The sequence below is a fragment of the Pseudonaja textilis genome, chromosome 9, assembly GCF_049901715.1.
Source record: "Pseudonaja textilis isolate UNSWEBS1 chromosome 9, rPseTex1.2, whole genome shotgun sequence".
Classification (NCBI taxonomy): Eukaryota; Metazoa; Chordata; class Lepidosauria; order Squamata; family Elapidae; genus Pseudonaja; species Pseudonaja textilis.
The window spans coordinates 18,771,524-18,787,145 of NC_141998.1; the positions used below are offsets into that span (position 1 = coordinate 18,771,524).

Here is a 15,622-nt window from a genome sequence, read left to right on the forward strand (position 1 = left end):
TGCCCATGGGAAAGCAGTTCCTGCAGGACATCTATGGAGCTTCTCAATCCTTATAGGATATGGTTGTCCCAAAGGTGCTTTTCGAAAGGAAGCTGGCCTTTCTTAGGAATTTCCTTGAAAACAGTTTGCTTCTCGTCCAAGAAGCTTCTTCAGTTCTGAAGCTTCTTGGATGAGAAGCATTTTCAAGTTTAAAAAAAAACCAAGAAAATCCAGTTGCCTTTCAAAAAGCATTTATTCGGGGCTGTTCCTGCAGGCCACTCTCCTCTTTATAGCTCGGCACAGGTAATACATGGGAATGCTATTGTCTTTAAACTTTTGTCACCCAGATACATGCAACTGAATAAAGCTGTTTATTCTGAATGAAAACTGTACCCATATTTGGGATAGTTAATTGCTAATCATTTACTAAAATGTCACAGGCAAAGTAATTCTATAAAGCACTTCAGTACTTCTGACAATGATTCAGAATAAATTTGTGTAGGCTGTAGGTTTATGAACAGTATTAAGGCAGATATTTAAAGGTCACTCATTATGGGTTCATTTTATTACTATTGGAGAATCTTTTCCAAAGAAGCTGAGCTCACAGCCAAGAAAACCCCCAACAATTGATGGTCTATTAGCTAAATGGGGAAACTTAGAAGCTATTGCTTTCCGTTTCAATTAGGCATAATTCATCCTTTTTAATGATTGAATATAGCTCATCCCATATAATTATCGTATTAATAACTACAATAAAATAGGTAAAATTAATTATAATTTACACTTCAAACAACAGCCTAAACTACAATTAAATCAAAAAGCGGAAACAGTATGTTAATGCCCCACTGGGAAGGAATCATATGAACCTGGAAAGAAAATAGACTCATTCTCAAAAGAGGAAATCATTGTTTTCTATGTAGACAACATGACTACTGCTAAAATAATTGCCTTTGTGTAACAAAAATTACATGTTTATTATTCCTTTGATACTTCTTTAAAGAATCGAATAAAATTTGTGCAGTTCATAAAAAGGAACTTGTGTATGGTATATCTTTTTTGTGGGTTTTTTTAAAACTTTTAAATTGATAGTTGAAGTATTCCACTGGCTGAATCTTGAACAGTTTCCAAATCAAAACATGAGGTCCTTTCTGAAGTTCCGTATTGTTCTCTTCTTTTCAATTTCATTGTACACATGTTGTGCACTGACAATAAACATTTGATTGGATTTCCTTTTTCTAAAATGAAATCTATCTATCTCTCTATCCATCCATCCATCCATCCATCCATCCATCCATCCATCTATTATGCAATACTTCTTGGAACAAAACCAGTGAAACAATCATATCACCAATACAAACTAGCATCACATTTTCCACCATAGCTTCCACCACTGGCTCATCTCCATTTTAGTTCAATGCTAAGGGCTAAGATAGAGGTGCTTTCCCAACCTTCCAGCAGGTTAAGAGAGTGGGGGGACCTCCAACTATCAGAGAAAGACTGTCCAAGAGGTTGTGCAACTACAATAGAAGAGGTGCATCTCTGATGTTCTACCAGATAACAATGTTTAAGGGGAGGGACCTGGAACACACTCTCAATATTGGATCTAACAAGATGGGCAGAAGATCTCATAGTAATGCAGTCAGGATGTGACTAATAATTGACTGTGAAAAGAGGGATTGCAAGGAGAGCACCTTGATCTAGGAACTAGTATTAATTTTCACAAAGCCTCTCCCTGACTATGGCCGCCATATGCTCTTTCAGAAGGAGTCATAACACAAAGAGGACCTCCAAACTGGACACCAACTCTGCTTGAGGGAATGCTATCCAGATCCAGAGTCAATAATGATAAGCCAATGGAGAGGAGCTCAAAAACCTAAAGCCACTTGTCTTGTCAGAGTTGAGATCCAGCCAGTTCTTCTCTATCCAGGCTCTTACAGCCTCAGGGCATATTCTGCATAATCCAAAACTCCAGCTATTGAATGCTTTATCCCTCTACACAGTTACTGCACTGCACAAAGTATTCAGCTAAACTATGGCAGAAGAATACTACCAGCTGCGTTTTTTTATAGAAGTGCCAGGTTGAGCAGGATGAACTCATTATAAAGATAGCAGGCATTTTTGCAAAAGTCATCTTCACCCAATTCCCATCAAATATCACTGGGAGAATGGAAAGGGGAAAAAATAGGCAGAAGCTATTTTCTTTATAATTACTGTGGGGAAAAGATTCTGTCTCAAAAGAGAAATTCTGTTTTTAAATAAACAGGTCAGGAATCTATTCTTAGGTCCACCAGATTTGCTGTAAGTTTGGTGACTAATTATATCTTAATTTCTTCATTTAGAACCTATTTCCAAACAGTCTCTGTTAGCAGCCATAATAGAAATTGCTCTGGCCTAATGAAGATGAATCGGTTAATTGGGACAAGAACTTCATCAATTTTCTCAGAGCTATTGGCGATATTTTGCATTTGATCGGCAAGGCGAGTCAAAGAGCTGGGGGAGAAAATGTTGCATAGCTAGTAATAAAGCAATCGTAGAGCAATGAGGATGCATCTGTAAGGAAGCTTGCAGTGATTCATGAAACCTGTTATGAAATAAATGAGTTCCAAGGCAAAGAGAATCTCATATATATAAAGAAGTGCATTCCTCACACGGTGAATCAACCGGAGACACATTTTTATTTAAATGACTACAGTATCATACATTCATTGTGCAAGTTATAGCAATTTCCCCAAGAAAAAAACATCCTATCAAGTTCTGACCCAAGAGACTAAAAAGCTGGAATAATGAATACAATTCTCTGTGGGCATTGTCATAACTATTGAGGAATATGGCAGATTATTAATCATGGGCTCCTATCCTTCTGTTAATTCTGATTTTTGAGTGCTGCTGTGGTGACCTTGAGGTTGAAATGAGAGAATCGGGAAAGCGAGCCATCTCCGCAGCTAAACTTTTTACCATCCCTAGGATGGCACTGATAAAATTGCTCTTTTGAAAACATTTTATAAAATGAATTCACGCTATAAGCAAACTCCAGGTGGTTAACAACTCGACTTGTATTGTTGGAATCAATCCTGCTTATCTCATTGTGCCAGACTTCATGTAGGCACTTGATTCACAAATCTTCAGCTACTCAGTCCCCGCATTCAGTAATTTTAACGGAACCTTCAAGACTTCAGCAAGGTTAGATAAATGTGTTGTTGCAAAGTACTCATAAGATCAGCCACTGCAGAATGCAGAAATCAAGCCATACGTGTGATCTGTGTGTCTTTCAATCAGGTGTCTTTCTCTCAACCCGATCTACTAATTGATTTTTTTTTTTTTGCTACACTTTTCCCAGCCTTGTATATAAAAAATATACTGTATAACTATCTGATCTGATGTGTTTTAATTCCCATTTTACCAGTCACCTTCAAACACACAACACAGAAATAAACTTAGATGTCTAACTAAAAACAAGACTAATACGTATTGTAGCCCGATCACAACTGAGTTTGGGATGTAATATGGACCTACTGCCTTATAACACAAAGAAACAAGCTTTAGCAAGACTATTGTTTGAAAAGCTTCAGTCTACTCCACACAGCATCATCTTCAAATTATTTTTATTAATTTAGCTGCCTAACGATAAGATCCACCACTGAATTTAGGAAAGTTAAAGAACTTTTTTTTATATAAAATGTCAGTTTTGCATGAGCTGTCAGAATATGTCAGTGACAGGACTCATTTGAGAGGAAAATAAAAGCCTGCTGCAAACATTATCTTATTTTTAGGAAGCCAGGTGATGGGAAATTTGACAGCTGCAGGAGTCAGGTCTTAATGATCATACACACAACTCCTGAGCACCTTATATTGTTATTTTTTGGTTTTGTTTTAAATGACCCTAAGAAAATTTTCAGCACCAGTATTTGACTTAAAAGGCATATCATATCTCCATTTGAAAAGAATATCCAGTTTCTAACACTCCTCCCTGTTGATATTTATCAACTGGATGAGATTTCTAGAGGTAAAAGAGAACTAGAATATCATAGCATCTAAAAGACTGTAACAAAAATAGGAGGTGCTGTTTTGCATTAGAACTTCTTTGCGTATAGGAAAGCTTGGTATACACAATATACTAAATCTAAATTAACAAAACACAATGCTGTATTCATGGCATGCTGTGTCCCCCGTGTTACAGGTAAGGGGGGGGGGGGGGTTCCTACGGGTTCTCCCGGATTCAGGAGAACCTGTAGCTAACATTATGACTGGTTCGGTGAACCGTCAAATCCCACCAGAGGTGGTCTTCAGCAGGTTCTGACCAGTTCTGGAGAAGCAGAAATTTTGAGTAGTTCGGAGAACTGGCAAATCCCACCTCTGACTGGAGATTTTACAGTATCCTTCCCCTGCCACGCCCACCAAGCCACGCCTGCAGAACCAGTAGTAAAAGAATTTGAATCCCACCACTGAATGCCACACCTGGCTAGCCCAGCCTAGCCCACCCCGCCACTCCCAGGAGTCTCCACGTGGCCCATTTTGGATGCAAGGTAAGTGCAGAGGCCACATGGAGGCTCGGGGGAGGGCGAAAAATGGGCTTCCCAGAAGTTCGAGAGGGTGGAAGCGGGCCCATTGCCGGCCTCCAGAAGGTCTCCAGAGCCCAGGGAGGCCGTTTCAGCCCTCCTGGTGGTTCGAGGAAAGCCTCCGGAGCCTGGGGAGGGTAAAAATGCCCCCCTCCCATTGTGGTGCAGGAGGCCAACTAGGCCACTCCCACCATGGCCACACCCACCCAGCAACCAGGCAGAGAACCCGTTGCTGAAAGTTTTGAAGCCCAGCCCTGGTAAGGGTCCAAATAATTTACATGACCGCCTGTCTCTCATCATTTCTGCTTATCCCACCAAATCTGACCCAGGCAGGACCCCAAAGATATGTCTTCTCTATCACAGTGCCTGCCTTAGGGAGCAAGTTTTAGATGACTCTATTTTTTTTGCTTTCCACAAACCCTTAAAAACTTGGCTGTTCTCCCCAGCCACAAATCAGAATATTCAGCAAGCTGTGCAATGATTTCTATGTCTGGTGGTGTTCTGAATCAGACCTCAGTAGAATGGTATTATATTGGCTATTGCTATTTTTTTAAAAAAAAAAACATGTTATTTTTACTACTGTTAGATTGCATACCAAGTCTTGTACACAAATAAATGTTTAATATTATGACCTGACATACTAAGATAATGGTTAAATTCAATCAAATCCAATCAGAATTTATTACAATTATAGACCAGAGACCAGAACAAATAAAAACACTCAATAAATATACAATTAAAAATTCTAGAATAAAATGATAAATAGATAAAATATATGATAAAAATGGTTAAATTCCACCAATATATTGAACTAACCAACCTTATTTTAGCTTTGCTCGCCATGTTTAAATCCCAGCTAGATTGTAATTCTCAGTTGGCAAGTGATTTGTGGGATGAAAACAAATAAAAATAGAATTCAAGTAAATGGGGAAAATTTGATCTGATTCATCAACAGAAATCCTGATTGAAAATCAAAGTGAAATGAAACAGGGCTTTCACATTCTACACTGATATTAGCAGAGCAGAACAGAACAGGTCCTCAGCAGTTTTAACTAAATATAAAACAAAAACAATGAATGCAGGGGAAAAATAAAAGATAATCAAGGTTCTTTGCTTCAAGGTGTCTACAATGAACAGTCCACTGGCCTACAATCTGACCAAACAAGCATAGCAACTTCTATATTGGTGGAACTTCTTCTACCCCTACAGTTATACCTGCCTCTCCTCAGCTGCAAAGCATCCAATTCTCCCCTACAATGAAATCTTATGAGGTATTTTAGTCTGAGACACAGTGACAGTCTGAAAGTCTTTTGATGGCCACAGCCGCCAAACAGCTTAATTGGTGAGAAAACATCTGCTGGCTCCTTCCCATTACCAATTGTCCAACCACAATTTGTTTACAGGTAACCACTGAATGGGTTTTCACATCAGGCTGCCTTTTGCAAAGCACAATAAAGCAGAATGGCAAGTTGATAAGATAACTTATAATTTTGCTGTGGCAGAAAGGACTTCCGCAATTTGATGCCTTTCACAATGACCGATCCCACATTCAGAATTTAAATACGCGCAATTTTGATAAGTTTCACTACAAACACCTGTTTTAACTTTGGGGGGGGGAATCCCCTGCCACGCCCACCAAGCCACAACCACAGAACTGGTAGTCAAAAAAATTGAATCCCACCTCTGTTGCTTCACTTAAAAACTTGTCATATATTCCAGATTTATGGTATTCAATGTAAGGAAAAATGGCAGATTTCCAGCTAGAAAAAAACAAAAAAGACTTGAGAGTATGTTCACCAAACTAATATTAGTAGATTTGATCAATCAAATACCAAAGTTGCTAATTCTGGGAAAACACAGTATTTCCCTCAAAAAGTAATATTGTATTTAATGCATATGATAAAAAAGCAACAACAAGCAAATCATTTTTGGTACTTTCTATTAATGACAAACCACTACATCTTTGAAATAGTATAAAATTTGTATTCAAGATAGTCTTCCTAAGGAAGAAAACGCTTTTTCCACCACCACTTCTGCAAAAACAGTCCCTAGTATTGCACAAACAAAAATAACAAAATAATTCAGAAGAACAAAACTGCAACAAAGGTAAAGTAGTTCAATTACTAAAGCTTCTGCATTCAAATAGGAAGAACAAAAAAACATATTTTAACAGCCATTTAATTATCAACCAGAAAAACAAGCAAAGCAGCCTCAAAACACCAGGAAAAGATCTGAACAGAAGATGTTTAGCTATTATACCAATTAATAGTTAACTCACTATGAAAAACTGCCAGTCTCCCTTGGGTTCCCCCCTAATGATCGCTGAATAACAAAAGCAAATAAAAGGCATTAGCATCATAAGAAAAGAAAAGAAAATGTTCTAAAAGGTAAACATGTCCTGAAGTCAAGCTTGATTCTTTCTTAGCAACTGTATGGATACAATCGTGTTGTTTTCTTGACAATAATAGGAAGTACTTTACAGTGCCTTCCTCCCATCTCATCTCTATAACCCCGGTGATGCTTTGGTTTTTCATATCCATGCACAAAACCCAAGCTTAGACAAATTGAGCCAGAGAGATACTCCTTAAGCAGTCATCACAATAATGTTTGTCAGTGATATTCTGCACTGATAAAGAGCTACTGTAAGTAAACATACAAGTCTTCAACTAATATTCACATTACTCCAATTAAGCCACATTAACTGCATAATTATAGCGTTATAATTTAAGCATTTTGAAAATTCTTCCTTCCAACAGACATTACAGATATCAAATAATGAGATCTACTCAATGAAAATACTTCTGCATGGAAAGGCAGTATACAAAAGGTGAGCCATTTTTTACATGGCGTGCACCACTTTCACAATATTATGGATGTCTGCATACACCTACACCATATGTGTGTATATACACAAACATACTTTCTTTGCCCTACTTCACAGAGCAGAGAGATTGGAGAGAAAAGGATTACAGGTAAGCACACATCGGGGAATACAGTGGAGTATTTGTGTAATGCACTCATGACTGTCAGGATTAACGTGCTATTTTCCATTGTGTGCCCACTTACTCTCTTGTAATCCTTTCCTCACCAATGAATGTAAATACAAACATTAATTCCCTTCACGCCAATTATCACAGCATCAGAGTGAATATTCCAGAGGGCAGGGGACTGATTAGAAGGCAAAAAAGCTGAAGGCGTGAAACTGAGTACCACAGTCATGGCCACGTGATTTCCCCACTCGGTTTTGCTTAATGGAGGAGCTGTTGGTCCCAACTGTGGCCACTAAAAGAGGACTACCTTAAATTCATGTCGTCAGGATTTTCCAGACTACATTATCATAAGGCTAGTCAATATGTATGCTTGTAAGATTAATTTCCTCAGGGAGAAGGATCACATTTTGTGGATCGTAGCTAAAGGGGAAATTAATGAAGCCCGAGAACCACTGCAGCATTACTGACAATGAATTATCACAAGCTCTGCTACCTAAGATGATTTAATGGAACACACTCAGTGGGCACATCATCATCTTTCCCCCCTACGTGTGGAGCGCATCCAAGAGGAAACATTTTAGGATTTTCAAGCTCATCCAGTCACGAGCGCATTTTTAAAAATTCTACACGTCTCAGGCCGTTTAGGCAACTACAAGCAGAATGTACCAAATAATATTGTTAATAATGCCTTACCATTGCATTGAGGGTCTCTTCCCAATCTGGTCTTTCACGGGGATGGATACTTCTGTGAAGCTCAGGCACAAAATCATCCTCTTCTGCATGTAAAGAGGACTTCATCATTCTTGAAGAAAAAGATGGACTCATAAATAAACGGAATCTTTGGAGTAAGTTAAACACTTTTAATAATTCTTAATAATTCACAAGCATTTATCGTTGCTCCCCAATACACCTGGCTAAGGGCACAAATGTTTCTGTGGGCACCTTCCCTGAGGCACACCAGCTCCCTTGTTCCATCTGACTTTCTTTCTTATTTCCTTAACCATTCCTTGTTAACGGCAAGCTTCAAAAAGGTTTTGGCAAGTTTAGAAAGTTCAAAACATGCTCAAAGATCCATCTCATCCTGGGAACCCTTTTTTTTAAAATGATTATCATCTGGCAGACGGTACAGGATAATAAAATCAAGATCAAATAGGCTGAAAAACAGCTTCTATCCCAGGGCAGTAACTCTACTGAATTCTACTCTATAGCGCAATATTAATGCAATATCAGGGGTTTTCAATTTAATGTAAAGAATGTGAAGGAAGTGTGGTTGTGCGTTTATTTTCATAGTCATAATTTACACTGAAAATGGTATTTAATTTCGTTGTGTGAGGTGCAATGACAATAAACTAAACTAAACTAAAGTTGGCTTGCTGAAAATAAAAATGTTGGCCTCAATTTCATCTTTATTTTCCAGTAATATTACTGAGTCTCAGAAGCCTTCTTAGAAAATAAGAAGATGTGTTATTACAATCCAGTGGTTTGTACAGAAGTATATTTATCTACCAAAATAGGCAAAGATAAACCAGAGTTACGGATAGTCACACGCACAGGGAAATACAGATAGTTCTCAACTTACAATCACAACTGAGCCCAAAAGTTTTGTTGTTTAAGTGAGAAAACTCATTAAGTGAGCTTCCCCCACAACTGGGACCTTTCTTGCCCCAGTTGTAAAGTGAATCACTGCAGTTGGTAAGTTAGTTAGTTGTTAAATGGCTTGTCAAAAGGGCATCAAATGTCCTTGGGACACAAGAACAGTCGTAAGTATGAACTAGTTGCCAAGCATTTGAATTTTGATCACAAGACCTTGGGGATACTACAAGGGTCGTAAGCGTGAAAAATCATCGCAAGACACTTTTTTCAGTGCCTTTGTAACTTTGAATGGTCACTAAATGAACTGCCGTATGTCAAGGACTACCTGTAAGCATTTTATGCCTGATATCACTTCTACTACCTAGGTCAGTGGTGGCTAGCCTTTTTCGGCTCCCATGATACACACACACACACACACATGCCAGCATCCTGAAGGCAATGCATGCTGGGGGGCTCCCAACAACCCTGCGCATGCGTGCACGATCCCGTGTGTCATGCGTCTCTGGGCATGCGATCTCCCATGCGCCGCACATCTCTGGGCATTGGTGTGCATCTCCTGTGCCCCCCAACGCATACATGCCAGATACCCGACAATCAGCTGTTGGGCAGTGGCGCATGCCTCTTCCAGGCAACCTCTCGCGTGCCAGCAAAAGTGGCTCTGTGTGCCACTTCCAGGACGCGTGCCATAAGTTCGCCATCACGGATCTAGGTGGATAAGATGAAAAGCCTAACGAGGACTACTTTACTAGCATTAACTTTATTTTAAGGGCTACATTAACAGAATCTTGAAAAGTTTGAAACTACCCCTCCCTTCCTTCACTTGTACTCTCTCCAAAACTAGGAAGTGTCTCTTCTGAGAAGCTTCAGGAAGAAGCTTCCTCCTTCGGGCTCAAATTTTATCTGACTATTGTCTAAGCTGCAGTTCTTCCTCCTATCTCCCAAAGTCAATCCCATCTGCCATTTCAACCGCATCCACCTTTACAAAATGCCAAATGTGCAGATCACTTAACAGAGATAGAGATCCTTATCTTTTATCTTATCTCAGTCACAGTTTTTTCCCCCTCTTGGGTACATTTGGAAGATTTATACTAGGCAGACTAGCAATATTGACAGTATATATGTGGGAATCAGCAAGATATCTAAATGATCTAATCTTCCCAAAACAAAGAATAGCATTCTTCAGAGCCAGATTTAATATTCCCCCATCAGCACTCCGTCAGGGCAGATATAAGAAAATACCAAGAGCAGAACGGATATGTATATGTGCTAAAGCAGAAGCTGAAGATATCTCACATGTTTAATTCTACTGTGAGTTATACAGAGTTTATAGATCATTGTCTATTCTCCCCTTCCTAGAGAGATTGCCAGGGAGGGCAGAAAATTTTTATGTAGACTTTCTCCTCCAAGATTCAAACCCAGCTATTATGCGTGTAGTGGCAAAATTCTGTGTTTGCTGCAATGTCTACTAGAAAAAAACTGGTTACAGAATTATAGCTGTCAATTTGTGACAATTTTTGGAGATAGAACAATCTTTGGAAAATGATATTTACGCGCATATTTATTGGCTCTCCACTCATATAAACCAGGGAGTGCCCCTAACTGTTTGAGAACATGTATTTTCTTAACGGATGTTTTTATCCACTATCAATGTATTATAATGTGTCAGTATTTTTCTATATATATATTGTAAATAGTGATGTTTATTACTGGTCTAAGACCGTAATAAAGTTATATTCTATTCTGATAGTATAAAGAGATTTGGATAGGAATGGTACAGTGGCCTAGAGTTGGAACTCTCGCCTCACAATCAGGAGGCTATGAGTTTCATCCCAGGTAGAAGCAGATATTTCTCTCTCTGGGCACAACGAAAATATATCTGCTGAATATAACTCTGCAATGGCAACAGGAAGGGCATCTGGCCATTAAACACTACTAGCTCCATTCAGTTGCCCAGACTCCAGACCGCAAGGGATTATGGGGTTTTTAAAAAGATGATGATAAGAGATTTAGATACCAATATTTTAGCACTTAGCAGTAGCATTTAGACTTATATACTTATATACAAGTATACATATATAAGACTTATATATACAGCACCCTGAGTGGTTTACAAAGTCAGCATATTGCCCCCAACAATCTGGGTCCTCATTTCATTGACCTCAGAAGGATGGAAGGCTGAGTCATCTTGGAGCCCTGTCAGGATCAAAAACAAAGTACTCCAAATATTGCATCATTTTGCCTGCTATTTAAGAATGGTTTTCCAAATAGATTGGCTAAAGAAGAAAAGTTGCTTCAGTGGCACTGAATAATTCATCTGTGATTAATCTAATTTAACCATGACATTATGCTAATTCAATCGTAATACTAAGACCAGAAAGCTCTCAACTTGCCAGAAGTGGAACAACTAGGCTTTGTCCCATGTGCAAATATTCTGAAATTGCTATCTAAAACAGGACTCGTTGCTAATTTAATAATGTAAAAATCAGAGACATTTGCCGACTTCAAAACCTGTTTTCAATTTATATTGTTGAATCTGAGTTAATATGGGAACACTGTGTGATTATGGCAATCGGGAGGAGGAATTCTTGAAATAAGCTATTAAAATCATTCTCTCGTTTTCCTCTTTCTGATGTTTTTATCACTTTTTCCCTTAGCTAATAATAATAATCCCAAAACAATGGGAGCACCATTTGAACACCACTGACACTGACAAAATCACTATCAGCCAACTGCAAAAGATAGCTTTACTTGAAATAGTTTACATACTGCAGCAATAACTTTAACACCATCAAAGATCGTCTGTCTATCCTGGGTTCCATTTATAGGTGAACATAAATGCCAAACATCAGGCTTAGTGTGATCAACAACAACAATAATAAAGTTTGGATTTGAGTATAGTAACAACTACTGGGAATGTCAGGTTGAGAAGGTTCTGGAGAATGAAAAAAGTCAAGATCTTGTGGGACTTCAGAATTCAGACGGACAGGCACTTGTCCCACAACACACCTGACATAACAATAGTTGAAAAGAAAAAGGGTTGGTTCACTGACATTGCAATACCTGGTGATTTACGAATTGAAGACACGCAGCAAGAAAAAATCGGGACTTACAAATTGAAGTTGAGTGACTTTGGAAAAAGAAAGTGTGTGTTATTCCAATTGTAATCGGAGCCCTTGGAGCAATACCTAAAGGGCTACCTCGCTATTTGGAAATCCTGAATTTATCACTGATACATTGAATTTATACTCTGATTCTACAAAAAACCACCCTACTTGGAACCGCTTATTATCCTCCGATGCTACCTGAACAGTTCCTAGGTCTTTGGTTAGGACTCGAGCCGTTGAACTACCAACCAGCCCCAAAGGCTGTGAATCCCAATAAAGATTTGATGATGATGATGATGATGATGATGATGATGATAATAATAATAATAATAATAATAATAATAATAATAATAATAATAATAATAATAATAATAATAATAATATAAAGTACTCGTCAGCCTTAGTCTCAGGGAATCTGGATGATTCCAAGACAAAGAAACTACAATAAAATCAATAAGAGATAAAAGTATATTATGGTGTTAGGATATCATCATGTGACATTCTTGCTACGGAGGCAAGATCGATGTTGGCTCTTGGGACAGGGTAAATTAGGAGGACATACTTTTGTGTCACCTCATGGACAGAAGGAAACATGTACAGGCAGGGGTGGGATGCTGTACTTTGCGCGCGCAAGAACAGCAATGCAAAACTCCTTACCTATGTTACTTCAGGGGAGTAACACAGCTTAGGAGTGGCAATCCGCTCTTCTGTGCAGATCAGCTGGGACAATAAAGGTCAGTACAGCGCAGGGGTGAACTGGTTCGCTCCCAGCTGATCAGAAGTCACGATGGTCATAAACTGAGCACCCCACACAACCAACCCGATTTTACGACCTTTTTAGGCAGCTGTCGTAAAATGAACCCCACAGTCACAAAACAAACACTGAGTAAATGTGTTGCTCTGGGTGTGGGTGCTTGTTTTTGTTTTTTTTGCTGGAAAGGCCAGAAAGGTCAACAACCATCAAAAAAGTTGTAAATTGAGGAATGCTGCAACTGGCCATTGTTGTGACCATCAGAACACTGGAACCTGTTGTCAAGTAGCTTTTGAGGGCCCTGCTGTAACTTTGAATGGTCTGTAAGCAACCAGTCGTTATGTAAGGACTACCTGTGAAGGGAGAAATAATCTACCGGTGGTCTTTATAAAAGCAAACAGAGGCTCTCGAGGTTATTTTTTAAATAGAAAAGGTTTTTTTTATCCCCAAAAGATACAGAAGTGCCTCAGAGCCAGACAACTTGTGTTTCTAATCCCAAGGCCACTCATTAATTCATGGAGAAAGATTAAAAGGACAAGTCTACTGAACAATAGTCAATATTAATTACTATACCTCAAGTCTTTTATGATGCAAGCTTTATATTCCATTTAATCTTTATGGGAAAATGAGGTGATACTGCAGCAATTAATAAATAGCTTAGTTTTAGTTGACTACAAATCTTAGCTTGTATTTTTCTTTTACTTAACCTAAGCGAAAACCATCTAATTTCCAGAGAAAATTTGTTATTAGCAATATACTTAGCTGCAATCCACTGCACCAAGTGGCCACAAGTGCAAGACTGACACCAATTTAGAAGCTTACATTTCCCCTAAGTTACTTTCCCACATACCACAATAAATAGATCTGTTCACTAAGAAGCTTTTATTTTTATCTGTGCATTTGATCCACAGCTGAAAATAAAAAAGAACACAGTAATACAATATAAGGCAATAGAATAAAATGAGAAATTTAACACAGCAGAAGGACAAAAGTTAGTGAAAAGCATTAAATGCTGTTTATCTTCTATGTAAGGCCTAAATTCCTAGTCCATCCAAGCCTGGGCATATTTCAGTACTTTCAGCAATCATAACTAAATAGAATTTACCAATGTTCTTAGAAATCTAAGTGAACAATCCACTAGCAAAAAGCACATAACCTCAATTTCAAGCCAATATTTAGTATGGAGGGGAAGCAGTAAAAAGACAACCACGTCTGATATAAGGGTCAGCACAAAGTGGATATAGATGATCACATTCTGACTGAAAAATGCACAATATGAAAGGTTATTAAACTTTCCTGCCAACATAAACTTGCCCCATAAAGGATAAAACATTAAGTTCTGCAAATGAAAATACCCTTCTCTGCATAACGGGAATTAATGGTGAAAAGATAATTAGGTACAGCAAAGGTCAGCAGCAAATTGTATATTTTTCTTAATTTTTTTTCTTCTAGCACAAGAAATATTTAACAAATTAGCGCAAAATTATTTTGGCATAATTATTTTTAAAGCCTCCACTTTAAAACAGAAATCTTTATACTGATCAAAAATCATAGAAAGTTTGCAATTTTTTACAAAAAAGCTCTCCCTATGTTGCACAAAAAGGGAAGTGACTCTCCAAAACAACTCTTCAATGGCATGTGTGAAAACTTAGTTTTGTTAGCAAAGAAGGATCGATATTGCAAACATTTAAAATCAACAATATTCAGCAAAGGCCAGAAGGATTTCAGTACAATCTTTCAATATTCCTCAGTTACACTACTGAAAATTGTCCTAAGGACAAAATTAAAAAGAATTTCCAAAAATCACTCCACCTCCACAAACTCAATTCGGAGTGGGTTTTTTTTAAAAAAAAAATGCTAGGGTACAAAATAGACCTTGGATACAAAAAATAATTTCATTAGAAAGGATGGTTGTATGATGTGTAGACTAGTAACTGACATGGTTGACGCTGGCATAAGCCTTAGAGAAAAAAGATCCCTATTCCAAACTGAGTAGTGGTTATAACCACAATGACTTGATGCTTGTTATACTGATGCTAATGGAAAAGAAAATAAAATAAAAAACATTATGGGAGTCTTCCACAGAAAGTGAGGTAGTACAGAAAGCAAGCTGGGCCAATCTTAATTAATCAGCAGCCTCAATTTCTTTCAAGCTCCTTGTTGGTTTTTTAAAGCGTGGGGAAATCTTCAAAACTATACAGAGAACAGTCCATTCCACGAAATGAATGGCTAAATGAGAAATAACACATATCAATATGGAACTGGGCATAGATAGTCTAGTGAAGAGAAGGACCAGGGGAGACATGATAGCAGTCGTCCAATGTTTGAAGGGCTGCCTAGGAGAGGAAGAGGCAACTGAAGACCAGACAAGGAACCATGGAAACTGAACAAGGAGAGATTCAATCTGGAAATAAGGAGAAATTTTCTGACAGCGAGAGCCAATGGAACAGAACCAGTGGAACAGAACCAATGGAACAGAAGTTGCCTTTGGAAGTTGTGGGAGCTTCATCCTTGGAGGTTTTCAAGAAGAGACTGAACTGCCATCTCTCAGAAATAGTGTAGGGTCTCCTGCTTGGGTGGGTGATGGGGATGTTAGACTAGATAACTTACAAGGTCCCTTCCAACTCTCTTAACTGCAGGCTTCACAAA

General features: G+C 38.3%; 1 protein-coding gene across 2 annotated transcripts in view; it reads right to left on the reverse strand.

Moving 5' to 3' along the window:
- The window catches only part of ARHGAP32 (Rho GTPase activating protein 32), a 107,009-nt gene extending 98,683 nt beyond the window's left edge, over positions 1 to 8,326 (reverse strand). For both annotated transcript variants that reach the window (XM_026709197.2, XM_087939106.1), the window contains exon 1: positions 8,219 to 8,326. In XM_026709197.2, coding sequence (XP_026564982.2) covers positions 8,219 to 8,326 — 108 coding nt within the window. The remainder of the gene's footprint in view (positions 1 to 8,218) is intronic.
- Between the last annotated feature and the right edge of the window lie 7,296 nt (positions 8,327 to 15,622).